At 33.6% G+C, this 26,088-nt stretch overlaps 1 protein-coding gene across 1 annotated transcript; it reads left to right on the top strand.

Moving 5' to 3' along the window:
* The first annotated feature begins 13,540 nt into the window (after window positions 1–13,540).
* Window positions 13,541–18,658, top strand: LOC142320068 (hydrocephalus-inducing protein homolog). Its single transcript, XM_075357744.1, has 5 exons — window positions 13,541–13,627; window positions 14,352–14,627; window positions 15,309–15,508; window positions 17,453–17,561; window positions 18,626–18,658. The coding sequence occupies exons 1-5, from the start codon at window positions 13,541–13,543 to the stop codon at window positions 18,656–18,658; spliced, it is 705 nt and encodes a 234-aa protein (XP_075213859.1).
* The last annotated feature ends 7,430 nt before the right edge of the window (window positions 18,659–26,088 follow it).

The raw sequence follows: 26,088 nt of genomic DNA on the forward strand, positions 1-26,088 counted from the left end.
ACGGATTAAAAAAAAAAAAAAATAATACTGCCCACATATCACAAGTTCTAAACGAACATACATAATGATCCAGCAATTATACTTGGGCTAACATGTTGCAATAAGATTCTTATTAAATCACTTCTTTATCAACTTTGATATTCTACTCATTCATAAAGAAGATATTTCACATTCTTAAATAGTACCCATAAATATACAAAATTGAGTATTTATGTGATTTACCAGAGTTACTGACTGAGAAAAACATATATATATATATATAAAATAGAAGCCTGTTATAATGTGGTAGTTTAGGAACATGTTTTACCCCTACACTTTGTAAGCATACCACAGTATCACAGTATATTGAAATGTGATCATAGAAGTGGCAAAATTCGATCTCGCAGTGGTTGAGGAGGGAAATATTCATGCACTAATAAATTACAATATTTTCCAGTATCTTATACTGGATATTACTATTTTATATTAAGCAATTTACACTAGATTAATTTTGCACAGTCTTAGAACATCAGTAAGTTTTGACTTACTAAAGCACTCCGTTTTTTCTCTGTGTATTATTTGATTGCAGCGAGATGGAGGAGATGAATCCTGTTCGATTCATTATGCCACTCCACCCATGAAATCACCTTGTTTGTGTGAGTTACCACTTCACAAACATCTAGAATGTCTTCTTCTGCCTCCTTGTCATTTTCACCATCATCTTCTTTTTCATCGTTGTTTTTGTTATGGATATCATCAATTATATCTTTATCCAATGTGCAATTCTGAAATTGGCTCACTATTGCCAATATCAAACCAATCATTCAAATCGTCAATCATGATTTCACATTGCTGAACATTTCAGGCAGACTGTACGTCACTGCTGTGAATTCTGCAACTGAAAAATTTCTTCTGGTGACAGTCTCTTCACTGGAATGCTTCCAGCAGTTCTGAATTGAGCTGGAATAATGCTTCCCCATGCAAGACCCTATGAATACGCAACTGTTTTCAGATTGGCGGATTTAAGGAAAGTTTCCATTTAGTTGTCACAGTTCATTAGAGCAATGAGCAGTTCATGGCAGTTATGAGCATTAGATGCCCTTATAATATCCTGGTTCAAAGGCAGGATCAATGTCATAGTGTTTTTTGGCAAGAACATAACCTTGACATCGCCATCTCATGACTGACATATGCATATCAGTAGGTGACAGCAGTCAAGAGACAGTTCTTTCTTCAAGTTTAAGTGACTACAGATGTTTCCTTACTGATGGAACAGATTCCTCATAGAATCTTTTTATAAAAATTTCACTAGTTATCCCTGCATTTTTCATATGTTTCATGCATTTTTCGTACAAGAATGGTAGTGATGCCATGTTAACATGCTTAAAATATTTCGGACTACAACTTTTCCCAATACAAACAGGTTTAAGTTTATGGCTTCCTGATTTATTTACTACAAAAAGCAAAATCACTCTTTACTTGTTCATTTTTATTCTTCATTTATTAACAGTGTTCCTCACATCCAGAGTTTTAGAAGGAAGTAATGTATAATAGTGTGCAATTTCATTGCAGTTGTACACTTAATGGTCGTTTATGTTGTTAACAATTATAACTGTTGAATTCTGGAGGAAAATGTTCTGCAGATTCACTTTCAATGTTTTTTCTTTGCAGTCCAATCTCACTTTCACCTGTGTCCATGAAATTTATAAGTTTATCTTTCTCTTTCATCCACCTCCTAATTCTTTCTTCTCGCCACACTCACACTATAAACTTGCCTTTGTTTCCCTGTACCTACTGCATTACTACGCTCTGCAGAATTTTTTCTGTTTTTTTTTTTTTTTTTTTTTTTATTTATTTCATTGTTATTTGTTATTATTTATTACATTGTTATTATTATTTTATTTTATTTCCTCCGCATTTTACACAAATCGCAGTATTTCAAACCATGCTATTTCGGGCTTCTACTGTGTATTCTTTTTAATTATTGTTGTTATCCACCAGATTTACTCAAGAATAGTAAGAATTGTTATAAAAAATTTTAAGTAGTGCGTTTTAAAACTTGTTTCTTTTTTATCTTTGTCCAGTATTTTAAAAATTACTTATTTTAAAATTAGCTGCATTAATAATGCCTTGTTAAATTTCATAAATCTTCCTCTCCTGTTCACCTTTATTGTAATAAAGTCAGGTTTTTTTCTTTAAGTTTTACTGTTGCCAGTTTTTAAGTAAGTAAAATTTCAAAATTGGTGATTTCACATTTAAGATTGATTAGTACATAATTGATAAAGGGTTAATGATGTAGATGTAAGTTTGATTGTGTGTTAAAGATTAAACATATGCTGGAAGAAAGATATAGTAAACAATGCTAATGAAACTAATATACAGTAACCATATATTTAGAACACAAACATGCATGTGTTATTAACATACATAAAAACATGTGAAAACTAAATATGTAATAGTAATTTCAAATCTGTTAGATGAGCAACGAAGTTAAGAGTCCTTGTAATCCTGATAACTTAACACTGTCAGACTGATTCCTGAAAATGTGAAACTTCCACCAAAGAGGAGGAATGATAATGAGAGTTTTTAAAATTATCTCTCTTATCATTGGTGCTACAAGATTTGAGTAATAATGGTAAAAATCATAATAATAATGGTAGTAAAAATATTGTGAATCATTATGAAGATATTATTGAACTAGTTCGGCAGGTAGATAAGAGACAATCTTGTATGAATTTTCCTTTGTATTTGACAAAGGAACAGTATGCTGGTCATTTTAGGCTCATTCGAGTGTAAAATATTAAGGGGGTATAGTGTACTGTGAAACATTTTAAACAAAATGGTATAAAGAATTTTTCTTATTAAATTCAATTCAGTGATATTTGTGAATGTGCATGTCAAAGTAAAATGAGAGAAAAGAATTGTTGCAATTTAATTTGTAAATTGCTACTACATTGCTGTCTTTGTCAGAGTGTTTTAATTTGGTTTTTAATACTATTATTTATTTGATTTGTATGACTTCTGTATAATATGTATTTTGTTAGTTATTTTGATAGTGAAAGAACTAGCTTGGCGTGTGGATAGAAACATTAGGTCATATTTAATAAACAGATTGCACATAACAGCAAACTTTAGGTCATACACATATCATGTAATTCCTCTCCTTTGAAAAATATGTTATTAATTAACTCTGAAAGGTTCTCTGGAAGAAAGTGTTCCAGTATTTTTTTTAAAGTGAGCATTTTAATAATTTTACAGTGCTATTTTTTGTTATGTTGTTTTCAACGTAGTGTAATGATAATTTTTTAATTTAACAGTTAATTTTTGTTTTACTTACAGAGTGATACTACCAAGAAACTTAGGGTCAGGGCCTGTCCAAGAAGTTCTGGTACTCATAGTGCAACTCTTGTTTACTCAATAAAGAACAATCCAGAACCTAGACTAATTAAGGTATTCTGTTTTGTGAGTCTATTCTTTTTAATTTGTATTTAGTGGTTCACTGGTTTTTATGAAAATTAATAGTTATTTTCAGCAAATCCCTTCATTCTTTATCTGCTGAATCTATATAAACTTTTATTGTGATGGCGAAATGAAAAGGTCACCTGTTGGAAAATGACAGATTTTACCCATTTATTTTCTAAGTGCAATCAATTTATGGGAGGGTGTTCTTGATGCAATTAATTTTTGGGGAGGGGGTGCTCAGTTAATAAGTCCATTTTTTTTTTAAATATGACGTCATCCTTGTTTTCTTGTTTGGTTTTTTGACTTCTTCAAAATTTTTTCTCAATTGAATATCACTTCAATGGTAGGGTTATGTCAAAGTGGTAGTTATATGTTTTATTTACAATTAAATTTTTTACAATCTAAGCCCAAGACTATACTTACAGCTTTAATATTTTGTGAGATATAAGATTGTAAAATGTTAACTTTTTAAAAATTTTCAGTTTTTTCTATGAAAATTGTTGAATATCATCCCTGTGGTAGGAATTATACCAAGAAGTAAATTATGCATTTTATTTGGAATTGAATCTGCTAAAATTTGGGCCAAAATCACTTTTGTGCTTTAATATTGTTCGAGGTCCAAGCTTTTTAAATTATAACTTATAATTACGGTATGAACCTGTAAGTTTAGATGGTTTTTACTGAATACACCCAATGCAATTATTGTTTAAACAAAGATATCTTTATTAATCAGTAATGGTAAGAAGAATATAAATAGAAGTGTGTGTAATTTGGTTGTTGCAGAAGGCAAGGGGGGCAGTTGTCCCCAATTAACTAATGATCAGTCAGATTTACTGCCTTGCCAGTCTTCTACCAAAGATCATGACATACCAAATTTCAACACCGAAGATGAACCAGCCATTGTATACATACTTCCTAGATATGAGGAATCTCTTTACATATTATAATTATATAGTGTTCTTACTATGAATTTAGAACCAATTTTAAGGACTACCAAAAATAGATATTTAATGTGACATTTACAAAAAAGACAGTCTGAAGGAAACTACACCCATTAAAAAAGAGAAGGGAAATACAAGAAAAGTAACAAGAGAAGCTATACTTTGTAAAAGTTTTGTTACATTCCTTCAGAATTCAAAAAATAAACAATACTTTTACCCTATTAATTGAAAAATTTGCAGCTACATACTAGAAGGCAAAGAAGTATACATTATCTAAAGTAAATCTGTCATTTCTAAAAGCAGCATTACACCCATGTTAGAGGCAGATATGAGAATGTGCCTTCATATACTGAATGCATTATGAAAGGGTTTAACTTACATCCTTATAAGCACTGTTGATATAGATGATATTGTGATACCGGTAAGCATATTTTTCAACTATAGGTTGCATTTTGGTAAAAGTAAGTACTTTCAATATGCTATTTGCCAAGAGCTAGGAGAAAACAAATTGCAAACATTACCCTTTTTCCTGAGAAAATGTGGCTCTGCATTTTCAAAAGCAATAATGGAGGCGCCTTCCTTGGTAAAATATTCCGGAGGTAAAATAGTCCCCCGTTCGGATCTCCGGGTGGGGACTACTAAGGAAGGGGTCACCAGAAAAGTTAAAAATAACATTCTACGAGTCGGAGCGTGGAATGTTAGAAGCTTAAAAAAGGTTGGTAGGCTAGAGAATTTAAAAAGGGAAATGGATAGGGTAAACGTGGATATAGTAGGAATTAGTGAGGTTCGGTGGGAAGAGGAAGGCGACTTTTGGTCGGGTGACTTTAGAGTAATTAACTCAGCGTCAAATAATGGGCAGACAGGAGTAGGTTTCGTGATGAACAAGAAAATAGGGAGGAGAGTGGAGTATTTCAAGACGCATAGCGATAGAGTCATTGTAATAAGGATAAAATCAAAACCTAAACCGACAACGATTGTTAACGTCTATATGCCTACAAGCGCCCATGATGATGATGAGGTAGAATGTGTATACGAAGAGATTGATGAAGCAATTAAACACGTAAAAGGAGATGAAAATTTAATAATAGTTGGAGATTGGAATGCAAGCATTGGAAAAGGCAAGGAAGGAAATATAGTGGGTGAATACGGGCTGGGCAAAAGGAATGAAAGAGGGGACCGACTTATGGAGTTTTGCACGAAGTATAATTTAGTAATTGCCAACACCCAATTTAAAAATCATAATAGAAGAATATACACTTGGAAAAAGCCAGGCGATACTGCAAGGTATCAGATAGATTATATCATGGTTAAGCAAAGATTTAGAAATCAACTCGTGGACTGCAAAACTTACCCTGGAGCAGACATTGATAGCGACCATAATTTGGTGATAATGAAATGTAGATTGGGGTTTAAAAACCTGAAGAAAAGGTGTCAGATGAATCGGTGGAATTTAGAGAAGCTTGAGGAAGAGGAGGTAAAGAAGATTTTTGAGGAGGCCATCGCTAGAGGTCTGAGTAAAAAAGATAAGATAGAAAATGTAGAAGAAGAATGGGAGAATGTTAAAAAGGAAATTCTTAAATCAGCAGAAGCGAACTTAGGCGGAATAAAGAGAACTGGTAGAAAACCTTGGGTTTCAGACGATATATTGCAGCTGATGGATGAACGTAGAAAATATAAGAATGCTAGTGATGAAGAAAGTAAAAGGAACTATCGGCAATTAAGAAATGCTATAAACAGGAAGTGCAAACTGGCGAAAGAAGAGTGGATTAAAGAAAAGTGTTCAGAAGTGGAAAGAGAAATGAACATTGGTAAAATAGACGGAGCATACAGGAAAGTTAAGGAAAATTTTGGGGTACATAAATTAAAATCTAATAATGTGTTAAACAAAGATGGTACACCTATATATAATACGAAAGGTAAAGTCGATAGATGGGTGGAATATATTGAAGAGTTATACGGAGGAAATGAATTAGAAAATGGTTTTATAGAGGAAGAAGAGGAAGTTGAGGAGGATGAAATGGGAGAAACAATACTGAGATCTGAATTTAAGAGAGCATTAAAAGATTTAAATGGCAGAAAGGCTCCTGGAATAGACGGAATACCTGTAGAATTACTGCGCAGTGCAGGGGAGGAGGCGATTGATAGATTATACAAACTGGTGTGTAATATTTATGAAAAAGGGGAATTTCCGTCAGACTTCAAAAAAAGTGTTATAGTAATGATACCAAAGAAATCAGGGGCAGATAAATGTGAAGAATACAGAACAATTAGTTTAACTAGTCATGCATCAAAAATCTTAACTAGAATTCTATACAGAAGAATTGAGAGGAGAGTGGAGGAAGTGTTAGGAGAAGACCAATTTGGTTTCAGGAAAAGTATAGGGACAAGGGAAGCAATTTTAGGCCTCAGATTAATAGTAGAAGGAAGATTAAAGAAAAACAAACCAACATACTTGGCGTTTATAGACCTAGAAAAGGCATTCGATAACGTAGACTGGAATAAAATGTTCAGCATTTTAAAAAAATTAGGGTTCAAATACAGAGATAGAAGAACAATTGCTAACATGTACAGGAACCAAACAGCAACAGTAGCAATTGAAGAACATAAGAAAGAAGCCATAATAAGAAAGGGAGTCCGACAAGGATGTTCTCTATCTCCGTTACTTTTTAATCTTTACATGGAACTAGCAGTTAATGATGTTAAAGAACAATTTAGATTCGGAGTAACAGTACAAGGTGAAAAGATAAAGATGCTACGATTTGCTGATGATATAGTAATTCTAGCCGAGAATAAAAAGGATTTAGAAGAAACAATGAACGGCATAGATGAAGTCCTACGCAAGAACTATCGCATGAAAATAAACAAGAACAAAACAAAAGTAATGAAATGTAGTAGAAATAACAAAGATGGACCACTGAATGTGAAAATAGGAGGAGAAAAGATTATGGAGGTAGAAGAATTTTGTTATTTGGGAAGTAGAATTACTAAAGATGGACGAAGCAGGAGCGATATAAAATGCCGAATAGCACAAGCTAAACGAGCCTTCAGTAAGAAATATAAGTTGTTTACATCAAAAATTAATTTAAATGTCAGGAAAAGATTTTTGAAAGTGTATGTTTGGAGTGTCGCTTTATATGGAAGTGAAACTTGGACAATCGGAGTATCTGAGAAGAAAAGGTTAGAAGCTTTTGAAATGTGGTGCTATAGGAGAATGTTAAAAATCAGATGGGTGGATAAAGTGACAAATGAGGAGGTATTGCGGCAAATAGATGAAGAAAGAAGCATTTGGAAAAATATAGTTAAAAGAAGAGACAGACTTATAGGCCACATACTAAGGCATCCTGGAATAATCGCTTTAATTTTGGAAGGACAGGTAGAAGGGAAAAATTGTGTAGGCAGGCCACGTTTGGAATATGTAAAACAAATTGTTAGGGATGTAGGATGTAGAGGGTATACTGAAATGAAACGACTAGCACTAGATAGGGAATCTTGGAGAGCTGCATCAAACCAGTCAAATGACTGAAGACAAAAAAAAAAAAAAAAAAAAAAAAAAAAACCCTTTTTCCATGCAATTACAGCTTCAGACACCACATCACAATTTTCTGGTTAAGGCAAAAAGACAGCATGGAAGATATTGAAGATGTACCCATCAGATATTGAAGCGTGTCTCTTTTGCAAAATATCTATTTCAGCCAATTGATGCTCAATCAAAGGAATTCAAAATAATGCAGCAATTGACATGCATTATGTTCAATGGTACCACAGAATTCAGGAAATGTCAACAACTTCAGAGAGGAACTCTTTGCAAAAGGACAACAACTAAAGATGATGCAAAGTCTACCATCTACACACGATGTCCAAGATAAATATTGATGGATTTAGCAATCTAGTATCTATACTTTTAAATCGTTGCAAGATGCACCCACCTACTTCAGTGAAATTTAGATAGAAACAAACATAAAGATTTGACAATTGATTTGGATGTCCATACCAGAAGCAAGTAAAAACTGCAGGAATTAATAAAGTGTGGCTGAAAGGCTGAGCACTTCCGCTCTAAAAATTGTTATAAATAGATTGCGTTTGTTTACACATCTCTTTGTCACTGTAAAGGTCACTGTGGGCAATGAAGTTGTCTGTGAACTGTAAACAGTTATTTGTTATTACAAAAACAGAATTTTTATTCTAATTGTTTTCTGTATATCAATGTAATTCAAAACTTTGTCTTATGGCCAAATAAATTGATCTGTAATGAAGTTACTTTTATTTAAATATTAACTGCTTTGGGTATATTCAGCAAAAACCATCTAAACATTACGTGTTCATATAATAACTAAAATAGTCATAATTTAAGAAAGTTTATATCTTGCAAAATATCAAAGCTACGAAAATGGTTTTGGGCTCAAATTGCAGCAAATCTAATTTTAAATAAAAAGGTATTACTTCACTTTTTACTGTTATTACTACCATTGGGGCGATATTCAATGATTTTTTATGTAAAATCTGAAAATTTTAAAAGCTTATATCTTGCATATATTAAAGCTGTTAATATGGTATCGGGCTGAAATTGTAATAAATCTAATTTTAAGTAAATACATATTCCTAAAATTTTTGTTGTAAACCACACCATTAGAGTGATATTTGGCAATATTTGAAGAAAAGTTGAAAAACCATAGGAAAAACTAAACATGGCAGACCTGAAAATCAGGCATCCGCTCATAATATATTGTACTGATGGTATATATAATAACTGCAAAATCAGTCACTTTATTGCAGCAGGTCACAATTCTGACTAATATTTGCTCTAAGCCACCACACTATTTAATTTAACGATGATCTTCAATTACTTTATTACATACTGTATTGAATATATTTTGTGATATAAAAAAAAAAATTATATTGATTTTCCTGTGATTCAAATCAGGGTTCTTTTCAAAACTATGCCTGCAACCGATAAGACGATCTGTAGTTATTCAGTTTGTCACTGTAGTTAGTCAGTTGGTTGTTAGATGGCACCATTGAAAGGCTATTGCTATCGCTTAGCTAGTAAAGATAAACTATCGCTGTAATAATAATAATAATAATAATAATAATAACAACAAAATTCATCGCTTAGCTAATAAAGATAAACTTGATATCTGAATACCTAAATAGGATGTAAAATTATAAATGTAACCTAACCAAACTTACCTATGCTCGCTTCACTCGCTAACCTTCAGTAGTGAGCAAAGCAAGTGTAGGTTAAGTTTGGTTAGATTATATTAATAATATTATTTATTTATTTTGATATTTCAATGTAGCCTTTCAGTGGTGTAATCTAATAACTAACTAACTAAGTACAGATTCCCTTATCAGTTGCAAGCATCCTTTTGTCAAAAAGTACCCAAATTAGTATAATTTAAATTATTATTATTGCTAACTTATAATTATATTTTTTTTTATTAATCTTTTTAAGTTATATATTTATATTGAGTTTAAACATGCATTAATCTAAATGTCTATTAAAAATTAATATTTTTCTAAGTGGACATTTCCCTATTATAAAAAGCATTTTCAGTTTTGTCCAGTTTTATTCCATATTTGTTATACCGTTTGGTTTTTCTTATTAATGATGTGTTATGTTAGATTGATTTCTTTTTTTATATTTCAATTCTCCATTATTTTCATTAAATTGTGTTCTGAATGTTCTCTATTTTCCTTTTAATATAAAAATACTTGCACAGTTAATATTTTATATTGTCATCTAAGTGTTGAAATTATCTGATATTATTAATTTTCATTGTTATGATTGTATCCAGGTTTTAAAATAAATATCTAAATTATTAGTATAATTGCTAATTGGCCGATCTCCGTGGTGGAGTGGCAGCATCTCAGCCTTTCATCTGGAAGTCCTAGGTTTGAATCCCAGTTAGTTATGGCATTTTTCTTATGTCACAAAATTTCTATTTCATATTCCCATGTACAAGCTTCAAAACATATGATGAATTAATTATAATAATAATATATATTGTTGCCAAATACATGTTGAGCTTCATATTGGTGATCGCAATGCTAGTCGCTCAGATTTCAACAGGAGTACAGTATATGTATATGTGGCACTTGTGCGCCACAAGTGCCACCACTCCCCACCATACAGAAACAGTCACCAACTAGCTGACTGTCACTGACCACTGCCTGGAGAAGAAGAAGAAGAAAATGGAAAAAGAAAAACGTTCCCTGGCTGGCCCAACGTGGGACCTCTTCTGCGGATGCTAAAATCCCTGCAGGTGCAACAGACCTAGCCAGCCCACCAAGAGAGCTGCTGGGCACGCGGACATTACCTTCCCACCCCAGCTTACCAGGCTTCAAGCGCCCTCGCCAGCAGGCCAATCAATGGGACCATCAGCAGGAGCTGATGGTCCCATCACATGCGATCACATGCCCCAGCATGTGATCGCTCAGGAAGAGCCGCCTTGGCCACACCAGTGGATGACAACAGACACCGACACTGCCAACACCACCACCGAGCCTGCCAACACTGCATAGTTCTGGGGACACCATTGCCACGCTGTAGTGAGGACCCAACTGCTGTTGAGAGGAAGCTCGATCCAATTCCAACAGACGTACCACAACTCCCCGACTACAGCGAGTAAACATCACCAGAGACCAGATTCCAGATCCAACAGACTGCTCAGGGCTACCTCACAAAACACACAAACAGCCTTTTTTAGGGCCATCACTTCAAAAAACTCAAACAACCCTTTTCAGAAGGTTTAAAGTATTAGAAGGTTTTAAAGTGCCACTTCCATCAAAGCCATTCAGTGACTATATATATAAGTGAATTATTTGTAAATTAAAATTAATAATTTTAATTTATTTAAAATAACATTAAAAAATTAAAATGCTAAAATAAAAATTAATATATAAAATATAAATTAAACCAGCCCACCAGCTGGTCTAATGGTTAATTCATAGTTGCAAATAAATTGTTTAATTTCTGATTTTTGAAGCTGAAATTTGTGAGGTTCAAATCCTAGTAAAAATTTGTTGCTTTTATGTGGATAATCATTATAACATAACAAACCATTTTATTCCTGAGCAATAATTGATTTTGTTGTTGATATGAAGATATTTCTAGCTTTATATACTTCTTAATAGATGAAAGAGAGAGTTTATTTAGAAAAAAATTGCATCTATGTCTAGCAGTTAATGGGTTAATTAAAGCAAACAGTATTTTTAACCAAATTACAATAATCCACTCATAAATCTATATCAAAGAAAGTTTCTTAATTTTACCAGTTATTATAGTCTTATGGATCATGTAGGCCATCAAGTTGGTATAGTGTTTAAGAAAGCATGGTTTTAAATGATCAGTTTACACAGATATTTAAAGGTTGAAGAGTAGATGTCATTTTATCAGGAATAATAACATGATCTCACACCTTCCAGCAATCAGTCTTCACTTTACATAATCATTCATATGACCCCTAAAACTATCCATTACCAGTACAGAAGCTTTTTTTCGTTAAGTGCCTAGTTGGTGTTCCCAGACACATTTAAACTAGTCTGATACTAATTAATTATTCATTCATCCATTTTTGTATGCTCTTTGACAACATTGAGTGGAAGTTTTTCACCTTCAGTAATTTTTTCTTGTCTATTGTTGGCATGACTGAGCAAAGTTGTTTTCCATAACTGGCAGTTCATACCTGAACACTCTTTGTATGCACCTAGACTTTCAGTTGTTTGTAATGATGGCATTAAGAAATTCATTGGTGTCTGGTTCACATTCCCAATTTAGGAAAACAAAACTGTTTGTATTACATTTCTGTATGGATTGATTAATGTATATACATATATATATATATATATATATATAAACTTTAATGATTACTTCATCATCAGTGTGAAATCTTAACATCTTTAATAGTTTGTTAATAGTTGTTTCCAGTATTTCAGTCATCAACATATTTGAACCAGTAAATTATTTTATATGGATTTTTGTTGTCTGTAAATAGGTATGTTTGTTCTATGTGTTGCAGAAAGATTTAAGCATGAATGATGACATGAGAATCATTAGGAAAGTCTAAGCAGCATAGGCTGTATATAATATTTGTTTTGGAATTTAAAGTAATTTTGTTTATAGTAATTTCTGGTATACGAGATCTGTAAATAAAATAATGAGACTAGTTTTTTTTTGCCAGCCAAAGTGGCAACACTATAAAATTACTAGTAAACATATATGGTTATATGAACAGCTGATTTATATTAGGTATTAATATTTTTAGTCTATTGTTGCCACGTGAGACAGAAACAAACTTTTCGTCAAATGAGTTTTTGTGGTGCGTTACAAAAATGAGTACACACTATTCTCTAAATCAATGAGTTTTTGGCAAAGAAAAACATTCCTGTAGTTCCTCAACCACCTTATTCACCTTAGTTGAGTCCCTGCAACTTTTTCCTGTTCCCGACTTTAAAAAAACACCTCAAAGGACACCATTTTGGAGCAGTAGAAAGCATAAAAATAAATGTAACCGACCATCTGAAGGATATTCCGGTTTCTGAGTTCCAATACTGCTCTGAAGAGTGGGAAAACTGTTTAAAGTGTTGCGTCGCTTCTCAAGGGAACTATTTTGAAGGTGATAGAATCGATGTAAAATTTGATTGTAAATAAAAAGTTTTTCTGAACCAGTTTCATTACTTTATTTACAGACCTCGTATTTTATTATCTCTAGATATTTTATTCTGTTACTAGGATATTAATATATATTAACCTTGTTCATGTATCAGAAAGTTACAGTTTTATTTTGGCTTTCCATCCATCCGTACTCGTATTATAAATATATTATACTAATTTATCTGCATTATATGTTGTTGCCGAATGGCTTCAACGACATGTGGTACTTATATAGTAGCCCTGAAAAGGGCCGTTTTTGTCATTGATTGGCTTTGACAGCTCGTTGTAATTACTAACCTTATGGTATCCCTGAAAAGGGCCGTTTTTTGCATTAGCTCTGAGAAGAGCTGTTGGGTCTGAAAGCTGGTCTCCGGCGAAGTCGGGGAGTTGCGGCTCGTCCATTAAAGTCCAACCAGGCTTTCTCTCAGCAGCAGCTGGATTCCTACTACAGTGTGGCAGTGGTGGCCCCACAGTGTCAGGTCGGCGTCGGTCATCCTTTGCCGGCATGGTCGAGGCAGTTCTCCCCAAGCGATCCCACGCTGGGCCGGCTCCTGCTGCTGATGCTCCTGCTGCTCAGGGTGATTGCAGCTCGGTGAGCTGAGCTGGAGTGGGAAGGTAGCATCCACGTCCAGCAGCCCCCTTGGTGGGCTGGCCAAGCCTGCTGCTCCGGTGGAGATGTTGGCATCTGCCGGGAGGTCTCACGTTGAGGCGGCCAGGGAACTTGTGTGTCATCTTCCATCTTCTTCTTCTTCTTCTTCTTCTTCTTATTAGTCTTCTCCAGGTGGTGGTCAACGATGAATTGAAAATTCACTCTCGTGCACGCTCTTTTATTGGAGCCTGAGATTGGTGGGGCCGCAGCGCCACTATGGTGGGAAAACTGTGCAGCGATAGTGATGCTTGTATCAGTGCGTCTGCATACTTGCACCAGCTTACATCTGAGTTGCTGTACCATGTTCGTCTGCCGATATTAAATTAGGCATATATGTGATAACAATGTAACATGTTGCCTTTAAGCATATTTTTGAATTTTACTTGGTGACAACCATTTAATGTCAGAGTCACAATCTTTGCTGAAATAAGCACAGAGATGTATAAATTATGTTAATAGCATAAAGCAACCATTTATATTTAAAATTAAGTAAACTCTTTGTTAATAATTCTATATATATTTTGCCTAAATTTTTTTTTTTTTTATTACACTTGTATAATATTTTTTACTTAAGAATTATTATTTATTGTTATTTATAATTATTTTTTATCAAATTCCTTTATTATATTTTTTGTTTTATGTAATTTTATAAGTAGTTTTTTTCTAGTTGTCTTGTATTGGTGTTAAACCAGAATTCTCATATGATCCAAAAATTCTACTTTTTGAACGTGTTTTACTACACAGAAAAGATGCAAAGGTAGTTCTTTTAATAAATAACTGTTTCTTGCCTCTAAAATGGATGTTTATTGGAGCTATGACTTTTGATCCTGATATTGTTATACAACCTCCATGTGGAATTATTGAACCTCTTACTGTAAAAAAGGTTTATTTTGAATATTTTTCATCATATGTTCAAAATGTACAAAAGAGCATTACTTTAGAGGTAAGAGATTTAAGATATCTTAGTTGGTATTTTGAAAATTATTATACATATATATAATCAATAATAAAATTAAAATATCACTTGCTGATTCTTTTTAAAAACTCACATTAGCGCTTTCGCAGTGACTTCATCAGTTCTATTAAAAAACTCAAAAAGAAGGATGTTACTCCTAAGAATTTACAGTCAGATTTTAACAAGAAGGGGTGCCTTCTTTTGAATTATTTTATAAATATGCTTTATTTATAAATCCTTTATTTATTTAGTTTTATTTTATTTTATTATTGATAATAATTATATACTACAGGATGCTTTGCTATAAATACATAATTATATATGGTGTATATATATATATATATGTATATTGTCAAGTAAGTCTGAAGTACCAAACCTACTATATAAAGGTTCAAGCAGACTATAGACTGACTGGTAAAATTCTCTAGAGATATTTTATTATTGGTGGGTGATTCCTTGTTGAGAATTTGACTCTATAAAGTTAATAATGTTTTCCTCTACGATCACTTTATTTTATGTTTAATAATTTTGTATAGAAATAGTTGTTATGAACATTATAGAATTTTATGATCAAATAGTTTGGTTTTGAAATGTCTGATTGAGTAAACTGGATTTATTAAATAAAATTTTGTTAATTACAGCAAGCATTAATAACATTTTTCCTGTTAGGTGTATGATACTACTGGTTTACAAGAATTATTGTACTCCGGAGAGCTGCAGGTTAAAATAGACTCATATGATGTATTAATTGATATTATGTTTAATAATTCTGGAGATAAGTTTATTAATTTTGATAGAATTAAAATTGAACAGACTGTCAGTAAGACATTTTCTATAAAGAACAAAGGAAATTATTCTACTTCATTCAGGTATGGTATTATGTAATACAGGATATGTTAAACTTCTTTCATTTATTTCTTATTGTTGACTGAAAAAAGTGATAACCTGTTTTAATTTGACCTTTTGAAATTTTTTCTGTTTGTGGCATATTAGAGTGTTTTCTGATTTTTACGTTTTTCAGTAAGATTTTCTGCTCTTAGGCAGAACAACATATGTTGTTCTGCCTAAGGATGTTGTTAATTTTTCACAATATTCTTCATTACAAAATTGCAGCTAATGTATCTTTTCTTTAGGTGGAATAAATAAGAGATGGGATTAAGGAGAAGTTTCTGTGTTCAAACTATCTTTACAGCAGATTGAATACATGGTCTCCCTTCCACCAGCGACTTGATAATAATTTATCAAGTCATTCTTAAAATATCGCCCTCTACTTTCAGTCTGTCTCTTCTATGCTCTGCAAAAGACATTTCATGCTTTCATGTTTTGCTTAATTTTTAATACAGCTGATACTGATGACTTCCACTGATATTGTTCTTCTATTATTGTACAGTACCATTCTTTTCCCAGAACACTTTTATACTTAAGTTGGTTCAATGAACTTATTTTTTATTATTTTCCCCTGAAATGCCTTGTTTGCAGTAAAATTTAGAAGAAAAAAAAACAAGGGGTTATATTGTAAATACCTCCTTAGTAATGTCTGTTCTCCCTTGAAACAGTACTTAAAATATTTTTTATAAAGTTAAGGGTCTAATGTTCATAGAACTTTTACATTATTGTACAAAATACAAACAGATTTTTTATGTATGATAATCTTAGATACTACAAATATTCTTAGCTGACCTCCATTCTAGCTGATTTGGAAGCTTCTACTTCAAAATCCCATTAAGGATTGCCTTTTTTTGCTGCTATAAGTATTACATATCACATTCCTAACTGTAAGCTTTGACCTAATTTCATAAATTAATATCAAAAATATATAGCAAACTGTTTTATTGATTTTATTATCAGTATCAAATTAATAAATTAACACCCAAACACAATAATAAAACTTACTTTTGGATGGATTTCTTTTTTAGGTATTTAGAACATCTTTGGTCTTGATTTTTTTTAATAACTTATATTAAAAATTAAAAGATGATTTTGATTTTTAATTATTTTTGTACAAATGCAGAAGTAAACTATAAATGAAAAAAGACAACATTCTTTAAAACCTTGTTGCTTCCACAATACTTAGAATGTAACAGAAAGTAACATCTTGCAAATAATTGTGAAATAAAATAAATTTCTTATGAAAAAGATTAATTTGACAAGAATACATTTCATAATCATCAAAATTAAAATTATTGGTTACAGTTTACTGGATGCTAATGCATTGTTTTGTGGCTAATATCATTTTGTTGTAGTAAGTTGGTCCCAGTTAAAAAATACAGTTTTATTTTAATCTCATTACTTCTATGTTAAAAGAACATAAAATGTTTAAGTTATCAAAATTATTAAAATTCAAAATCACAGCAGCTTATGATCAAATACGATTTCTGACTAAAAACTGGTATTGAATTTACGCTTACAACATAATAAAAACTGTAATTAATGAACACACATATCTAATACAAAAGAAAGACTGTGCTTAAAAGTTTATTACTACTTAAAGATAGTGTTACAAGATGGAAAATTATATTGCTGTATTTATTTCAAAACTATTACTGAAGAATCATTAAATAAATAATTCGCAGTTACATTATGATCGTTTGTAGGTCACTGTTCCTTTATGAATTGAGCTCCATCAGAGTTCTACCAAAGTAGTATTCCTAATTCACAGTGCTAACATTTTCTATTTTAAAAACGGTAAGGTGTTTCTGCTCAATCCTGTTAGATTTTTTTATGTAATATATATTTTATAAATATGCTTTATTTATAAATCCTTTATTTATTTAGTTATATTTTATTTTTAAACTTTTCATTTCCTCTTTCAGTATCAAGCTGGAAAAAGTTCCAGGGATTACTTTCGATCCCAATGAAATATTTAAAGTAACACCACTGACTGGTAATTTAGGACCATCTGGAAAAAGTGTAACTGTTCAGGTATGTAAATAATCATATACACCACTGTAAATCATTGGATTTCCCTCATCTGCTATAGTTTGTAAGAAAGTGGCCTTATGATGACACTTTGCATAATTTCTAATAAAAAAGAAAACCTCAACAAAAAAAAATTGTTGGGTCAGTAGAACAAGTATTATGATTTTTATAATTAACAATGAAAATTTATTGATTTTTCAGTGAAAATAAAAAACTAAAAAGCATTATCTTTTAAAATCAGTGAACCAGTCATAGTGGGATACCAACTTTTTTTGTTAGCGCAGAAACAAAATTAGATGACAAAGAAAAATCACACAAGTATTTCAAGAACAGTAGGGACTGATTTTGTACTGAAAATTATCAGTGATTCTGAATCACTGATAAACTGGTGGCAACTCCTTGAGATGGAAATCATGTCACTGCACAGCATTTTAGACAAGAAATTGCAAGAACCTGTAAAAAATTGAAAATAACCAGTCGTTTTATGATGTGAGTTTTTTCTAAAAAAAAAACCTCTTTTATGATAAATCAATTTTTTTTAAAACTGAATCTCAAAGTTGCCACTTTTTGCAGTGAGAGACCAATATTGTGGACTGCAGTATATCTATGTCATTCACCAAATCTGTAAAAATCATCGGTGACTGGGTTAAGACAATCACTAACATACATGAGATTGCTATTCCCAAGAATGACAAGAATCCCAAACTAGGTTTATTAAGAAAAGTGGGAAATGAAGGGTTTTTTATTGCCTTCTATACCAAGACAAACATACTTATGTGTACATGCATGAAAATTATCATCAGTTCTATTTATATAAGATTTTTTGTAAAATGTATCTAAAAAATATTTGAGAAATTCATATTTTAAATACATTAATTCAATCCTAACTTTTGCAATTTGTTTGGACTATGTTGTTGGGAATAAGTTATTTTCAGTAATGCTTATTTCTAAATGATAATCAGTGTCAAATAATCTTTGTATTCCAAATATTAAGAAGGAAAACATTGTGGTATGAAAGTTGTATAATTGTGTGTAATAGTTATAATATATTTCTGTTCTGTTTGTAGAAGAATAATATTGATCATATTTTAGAAACTTAAAAATGGATATGAACTATTATAATAATAAAATAGTTGTTGATGTAAGTGTCTAAGTATATGCAATGAATACATAAATAAATCTAGTAGTCAACCAGTTTATACCAAAGTATAGATAAAGATGGTGGACTGGTGGAGCGATCATGACATACATCCTGATCCCATAGGGGAAGACACCCTCTCCATGCCTAGCCCTGATAGGCTTTACCGGAGGTTAGCTTATAAACCTCGGCATATGACATCTCTGTCGCCTCTGCCCAGGATGCTACTGATGAGAATGCCATAAGCGACATTCCCATCGGTGTAATAATTAATAAAAATAACAAAACATGTCTCTAATATCAAGCAAGACTTATAACTATAGTTGTTAAAGGAACTGAATCACCTACCTATTTGAAAGATAATGAGTTCACATGCGACACAAACACGGGAAAACAACAAAACAAAAATAAAACTAATAACAAGACCAAAACCGATATAACGCTAACAAAACAAAAACAACACTAACAAGAAACCATAACAAAACAAAGTACGCAGGAACAAGACCAAGCAGGACCCTAGATCCCCTCAACAATCCGTTCCCTAGCCAAATAGTGCAGAAATTCTGTAACCACTGACCATTCAGCCAGGCCCTTCCAGTTTTGACTGATGTCAAGCATTGCTCTGACTGTATCCAGTCGACAAATTACTGTGGTGCACTCCAGATTGTATTTTGCGCACTCGTACAACACATGGAAGTTATCGTCCTGCATCCCACACTGCGGGCACAGACCCAAATCCACCAGGTCGATCCCAGCAGGCCGAATTCAGCCAACCTGCTCCTGAAGGCCCTGTGACTGAGTTACCTACTTGTTAGGGGAAACCCATGAGACACTCCAGAAGCTTCTAATGTCTGGGAAGAGATCGTGCATATATCACCCATCAGTAGTCTCATCCCATTTAGCCTGTCATACATCATAATCATGTTGCTCGATTTCCTGAATCTTTTCAGAAGTCAACTCACCCAACTTCCTAGCAACATACTGTTTCTGTCTCTCAAGAGCTAGAATATCAACCAGTTCCACTCATGCAATTACCAAGACTGCCTCCTGTGAAACTACCAGTTACTACTAGTTACATCCAGTAACTACCCGTTACTATCAATATTAATAGTCATTGCCCCTCAGTAGTATATCTATAACTACAGAATTTCATCCAATTCGCCCAAACTGGCACAGCATACAACATAATTGCTCACACATGCCCGTGTACAGGATGCTTAGGATCCTAAAATTGAGACCCCAATCTGGTTTGACCACACATCGGATTCTGAAAAAGGCACTACAAGCCTTTTCTGCAACGCACTGAAGGTGCCTTTTGAACTAAAATTTCTCATCAAGATACACCCTGAGGTATTTCTGAACCTGAGTGTACTTTATTCGATGGCCTGAGATCAATACTCAAATTCACCAACTCTCCACCGAACGACCTTTGATCATCGTGGTCTTCTCTGGGCTGAAAGTCATCTGGTGTTGAAGTGCTCACAGCTCAAGCACCCTTCATACACGAGTGGGCCTGAGCTTGACTTCCCTCCATGAGCATCCTTCAATCAGCACGAGCCCATCGTCCACATAGGCCACAACAAGACACCCACTGGGCTACCTCAGCCGCAGAAGAGAGTCAAATTCCACCATCCACAAGAGAGAACCCAACACATTGCCTTGGGAACAACCCTTAGGCAGCGTCTTCCCTACTTAATCACTGCCCTTGCAAAGCAACACATCCCGATGACTGAAATAACTTTTTAACACCTGCAGTTCAATTTCAGTGCATCCTCACCTTTGTAATTGGTAGATGGCTACCATAGATTGTTAAACGCTCTGAAAATGTCCAGGAAGATCCCCAAGACATATTCCGCCTCACTGGCAAATACTATATTCATCACATGAAGTATGGCAACCCCGGTGCCTTTTTGGGGCAAAACCTGTATTGGTTTTCCATCAGCAACCCACGCAAGGCTAATCTCTCATTTATATGAAGATACAACACCTTCTCAAAGACCTTGCCAATAATCAGTAGCAACGTCAGGGGCCAGTACGATGAACTAACAGCCGGATCCTTGTCATCCCCCTTAAACAACAATTTTACAATCCCTTTCTTCCAGCACACTGGGAAGAACCCACCAAACAATAATTTATTAAATACGTGTGTGATAATTCTCACGTTAACTCCAACGAGCGAACAAGGAGCTCAGCCATCAATCCATCAAAGCCAGGCACCTTACTTCTACCAAGAATACATATAGCCCAACACACCTCGACCTCACCAATCTCTGCAGCTAATACATCCCTGCGAAACAAAGCAACCTCACGCCACACCCAAAGATGGTATGCGGTCTCTCCAGCTTTGCTATCACCAGGGAGAAGATCTTCAAGTAGTCAGCGTTAAATTTCGGAGATATCCAAAACCATGCCCTGCCAGGTTGAGAGAGCAGACAGAAGAATGTCCTTTCTACATTTATGTCCTAGAACCTTATACACGTCTCCCCAGGGATTCTTGTTTTCCTGTTCGTCCGCAAAGGAATGGCAAGAGTCCCTCTTGGCTGTCTGGACTTTATGAAAATAGCTGGATCTTCGATCCCTTTGTTCGCCCATAAAAACCTCCCACCATTCAGGATCACCCTCACGTTGAGAGGCCCTCTGTAAATGACAGACAGCCTTCTTCATATTAGATAACTTCGTATTCCACCAAGGAGCCAATCTCTCTCGACCAGAACTGCGGGAAATCAAGTACTCAGCAGCATCCATAAAGCCATTGTTAACCTCTCCCCCAGGTCCTCTAGGCCAATTGTGTCCAAACCCTGATCTAAAATGCAAAGTCTAGCTGACAAAAGAATGACAACAAACTTCCTATAATCTGCATGCCTGTGCAGAAGCCAACTTCGCCCAACCAGAATGTCACATCGGTTACGATTATGCAAACCACCAATGATCTCAACACAATTAATCGATGATCACTTGAGAAATCTACAACCACTCTCCAGTTGCAAACATTGGCAGGAATATACCCACCAACAGTAACATCGGTGTTCATTCCACCAAACAACCAACATCCATTCACCATACCCACATAGGTGGGCAACTTGCCAGGTTCATTAAAAACCTCCATATCATATTGGACTATAAAGCCCTCAACCAACTCACCACTAACATCGGTGAGACCACTATGCCACAAGTGTGACTTAGCATTGACGACTGCACCAATGAGAATTGGACTCAGACCAAAAAATGTGAGGATCCTATCCCAGACCCCAAGATGACAATCAGCAGGGTCATGGTACTGAAAATATGAACCTGCAAATAAAGGTGCAAGTTCGGAATATCCAAATGAACGATAAAATGATGTTCATTAGAGAACTGTCGAAGAAAAACAGAATCTAAATCTCTTCTGCACAGAACAGCAGACATACTATTAGAACCATGAAAAAACTTTTTCCAATGAGAGAAACCCTGCAGATCACCAGAAACAATGTAGGGATGTTGCAATAAAACAATATCCAAAATCCTATGAAAAGCAACCTCACCAAGCCCTACCTGAATAGTGTATGCACTCTGTGCATTCAACTGACCAAAACTAACCATGTAAACCTATCAAATTACAGTACATGTACATGTATACAGCTCTCTGATAACACGAACACTCCTTGCTGTTCACAGAGTGCTAGTAGTCCTTGTAAAAACGCTTGCAATTAATGCAAATAGGACACTCAGACCCCTCATGGCACCCCTCACGCTGATGCCCTTTATCTCTATAATGTGCACAAACCACTGCCAATTGTTTACAATTCTCGGCCATATGATCATATTGGTAGCACTTGAAGCAGCACCAGACATCTAACTAGTCAGTCTCTAACCCTACACAAAGAAAAGTTGAAGAAACCTGCCCTGATTCATGAAGCTATCAACAATCTCAGGAGTAACCTCGAACACGCCATGCTAAACCTCTGCCTCACACCTACCCAATTTAAATAGCAACAGACACCTGGCCTTGAAAGCAGCCTCATCCATCTGAGTATTCCACAGCCTCAAAAGAGTCAGTAGCTCATCCTCAGACAGCCATCAATCAATATTGTATATGATAACTCTTGGGCATCTCAGTCACTTTGGAGCAACTCTCATATCAGATGTACCAACCTCTAGAGAGTCTGAAATAACCTTCACAGTTTCCTTGTCATCTGCGACGACCAACGCCTTTTGAGTCTCTGATATTTCAAATCCTCAGGTTCGATCTCTTGTCACACAGAACGACTTGAAAGTTATCCTTTATCTGCTTGCTAGTCTTTGCTGCAGCCTCTTCCTTTTAAATTTACAAACAGGACCTTAGGTTGCTGATGAAATGAACTGGCCTCATGCTTTCCATTAAGTACTTCACTCCATCACGTGGTTTCACTGACTGCGGCACCCGAGTAGGAACATTAAAAACCTCCTTAACCACAGAAGACTTAGGCACAACCGTCTCATAACTGCTCACCAAAGCAGTCGTGATCATTTAAAATTCCTTTAATTCTTTCTGAACCAACTTACACGTAAGGTCATTTTACTGGTCCTACTGGAACCCTCTAACACATGTAATACTGCCACATAATGTTCATCAAAAGCTCTTAAAAGAGGACTGGAACTCCCAGCACTCCCAATAGCCTCCTGGAAATCTTGGACCACATAGTCCGTATTCCCACGAGCAGAGACCCCTGACAGTCCAGCCCTTAGCCCCTCATCACCAGACAACAATGAAGAATCATCATTGTTGTTGTTCCTCGGATACCACATCACCAGAAGATCTTACTTACCTGGTCTTGCCCCTGTCATATATCTTGTTCATATTCAACAAAAAAAAACTAGTATTCAAAAACAAAGTATAATAAATGTAAACAAACCAGAGCCACCAAACAGCAAATGACAGGCTAGCAACAAATCAACAAATAAGATGTCTTCCTAGCAACAGTTATCTGAAACAAAATATTAATCAAAGGAACAAAACAACAAAAATAAGTAATAAAACAACACAAAGAAAGTATAATACAGCACAAGCCCAGTCCCAGTAAGGATGGTGAAACAAAGTAACCACCTACTAACCTAATGACTAGGATAGCCTGTAGGCTACCCACCAGTAGAGATCCATAAATATCTAAAATCTTATAGTCACACCCTGAATTATTAGCACAATAAACAAATCCAACCCATGCAAAAAAACATCCAATAAGAATGAATGGCATAAATTGTAAAAGTAGTAAATAAACACAAATTTTGTGGAGCCAACAAAAAACGTACCTAACGCATCACTGTCGCATGTAGAACTAGTAATCATGACAGGGACCAAGATGATTTACCTATACAAGTATTTGTTTACTACATCAGAAAACTTTTGTTCTCTTTGCAGCTTAAAAAAATGTGTTTGCCATTTCTTAGCTTTTTATACAGTTTTAACTGACTTCAGATTGAAGTTTTTAGGAGAATCTCAGCCCGACTTTCTTATTAGTGTTTTAAATCACAAGGACTGAAAGAATACCTGAGTTTTCTAATATGTCTTTTAAAAAAATAAATTTTTCTGCAGTTTCAATAATCTATTTATCCTTAATAATAATATAGGTTGTTTTAATTTTTATAATTTATAATTAATGGTATTGATTGCCTTTGTTATGTTTTGATAATAAAGAAATTATTATTGTTGATTAAACAGCAGGAAAGTTTATCTTTCTCCTTAGTTTATAAGATTTTCTGAAAGAAAATAGAAAAATATGTGACTAACGATACAAAAGTAGATGAAATACTGTAATATGGAACAGAAAAATTTATTGTATGTTCCTAAATGTAGGCTGCAAAATAATGACCAGTAGCAAATTTATGGGAATTGAACTATTTAATAAACTTGTCATTCACATTCAAGACCTTTCAATAAAAGAATTAGGGACATTCTCAGGGAATAATTTCATTACAGACTTTTTATCCTGTTGAAGAATATTAAGAGATAAACATCTGATATTTTAATTCTTTTTATCTTCCACTTTTTCTTCATGTTGTTGATTGTGTAATGATACTTGTAATTATGTTTGACCTTCTGTATGAAATTATTCAATTTATGAAATTAAACATACTTACTCGTGAAATTATGTTATGATGTATTTAAAAGACTGCTTATTGTTCTTAAATATAATTTTGCATTTTATATATAATATTCACACATATGCACATTCCATGTGTATCTAGGGTAAAACACTTGACACGCAAAAAGTAAAACAGATTGAGTTTAAACAATGCATTTATCATTAATATATGAATATATATATATATATATATATATATATGAATATATATATATATATATATATATATATATATACACACACACACATGATTCTTAAAGAATTGATTTTAAAATATATATTTATAAATTCTATTATATAAACCACCTTGTATTGATATTAAGATAAGACATATTTTAGCTTAACTTTGCATGAAAGTACTTTCGCAAGATCCCGCATCTTCAGTCATGATTGAAATAATTCCATTATTGGATAATGAAAATTGAAAATAAAAATATTAAAATAATAAAAAGGGTCAGTCCATTTGAAGTGTCTCAAACAAACATAAGCCGAACAATTAAAAAAAATTGAAACTTACCCACTTATTTCTTACTTGTTTCACCACCTTTAACTATTCTTTTTTAGTTTTTTATTTAAGCAGTTTTCCTGTGGTGACCATTTTTGTTGTGGTGTGGTGTCCACACCTATTATTGTGATTGTAAGGGTTTACAGAAAAAATCATAACTAAAAAACTATTGGTCCTAGAAGGATGAAAAAAAAACCAATCATATTTTCTCAAGGTAAAAGATTGATCCAGTGGTTTATTTACCTATTTCTCCTTTTTCTATGAGAAAATTACCAAGTTGAACATGAAAAACTGTGAAATTTCACTTTTGGTTATTTTTTTTTTCAAGAGGCAGGGATGGCGTACACAGTTTGAATTATTTTTTACATGTAGGTATATGTTAGTAGTAGTTTCATATGTTAGTTAATATTGTTTATTAACAATATTAATGGTGGTATACTTACCCCTAAATTTTTATGAATTTTTGAAAACTAATTTTGTTTTTAAATTCAAAATTTGGCTTCAAATAACTGTGATGGGCTGGTGATAAAAATCTCAAATTTTCACAACTTGCAGTGTTTTTGTAGATGTTTATGGCAAATAAAAAAGTTTGTTGTGTATTGTACTAATAAAAAAGTTATAACCCTGTTAAAAGCAATGCCATTTTGACTTGCTAAATAAGTGCTCCAAAGGGGGTTTTTGTCTTCTTTACACTTTACATTTTTTATATTTAACCCCTATGTTGTTGAAGTTTATGTTTTCAATATTTTTCAAATATTTTTTTAAAAATTATTAATGATAGGTCGTAAT

Source organism: Lycorma delicatula, chromosome 2 (genome assembly GCF_047948215.1).
Source record: "Lycorma delicatula isolate Av1 chromosome 2, ASM4794821v1, whole genome shotgun sequence".
Classification (NCBI taxonomy): Eukaryota; Metazoa; Arthropoda; class Insecta; order Hemiptera; family Fulgoridae; genus Lycorma; species Lycorma delicatula.

Bases quoted from the DNA above. Each gene is read 5' to 3' on its own strand.
- LOC142320068 (XM_075357744.1), top strand. From the start codon at position 13,541: ATGGTCGAGGCAGTTCTCCCCAAGCGATCCCACGCTGGGCCGGCTCCT. The intron at 13,628-14,351 runs GTGAGCTGAGCT...GTTTTTTTCTAG, and splicing joins CTCAGGGTGATTGCAGCTCG to TTGTCTTGTATTGGTGTTAA. The intron at 14,628-15,308 runs GTAAGAGATTTA...TTTTCCTGTTAG, and splicing joins AAAAGAGCATTACTTTAGAG to GTGTATGATACTACTGGTTT.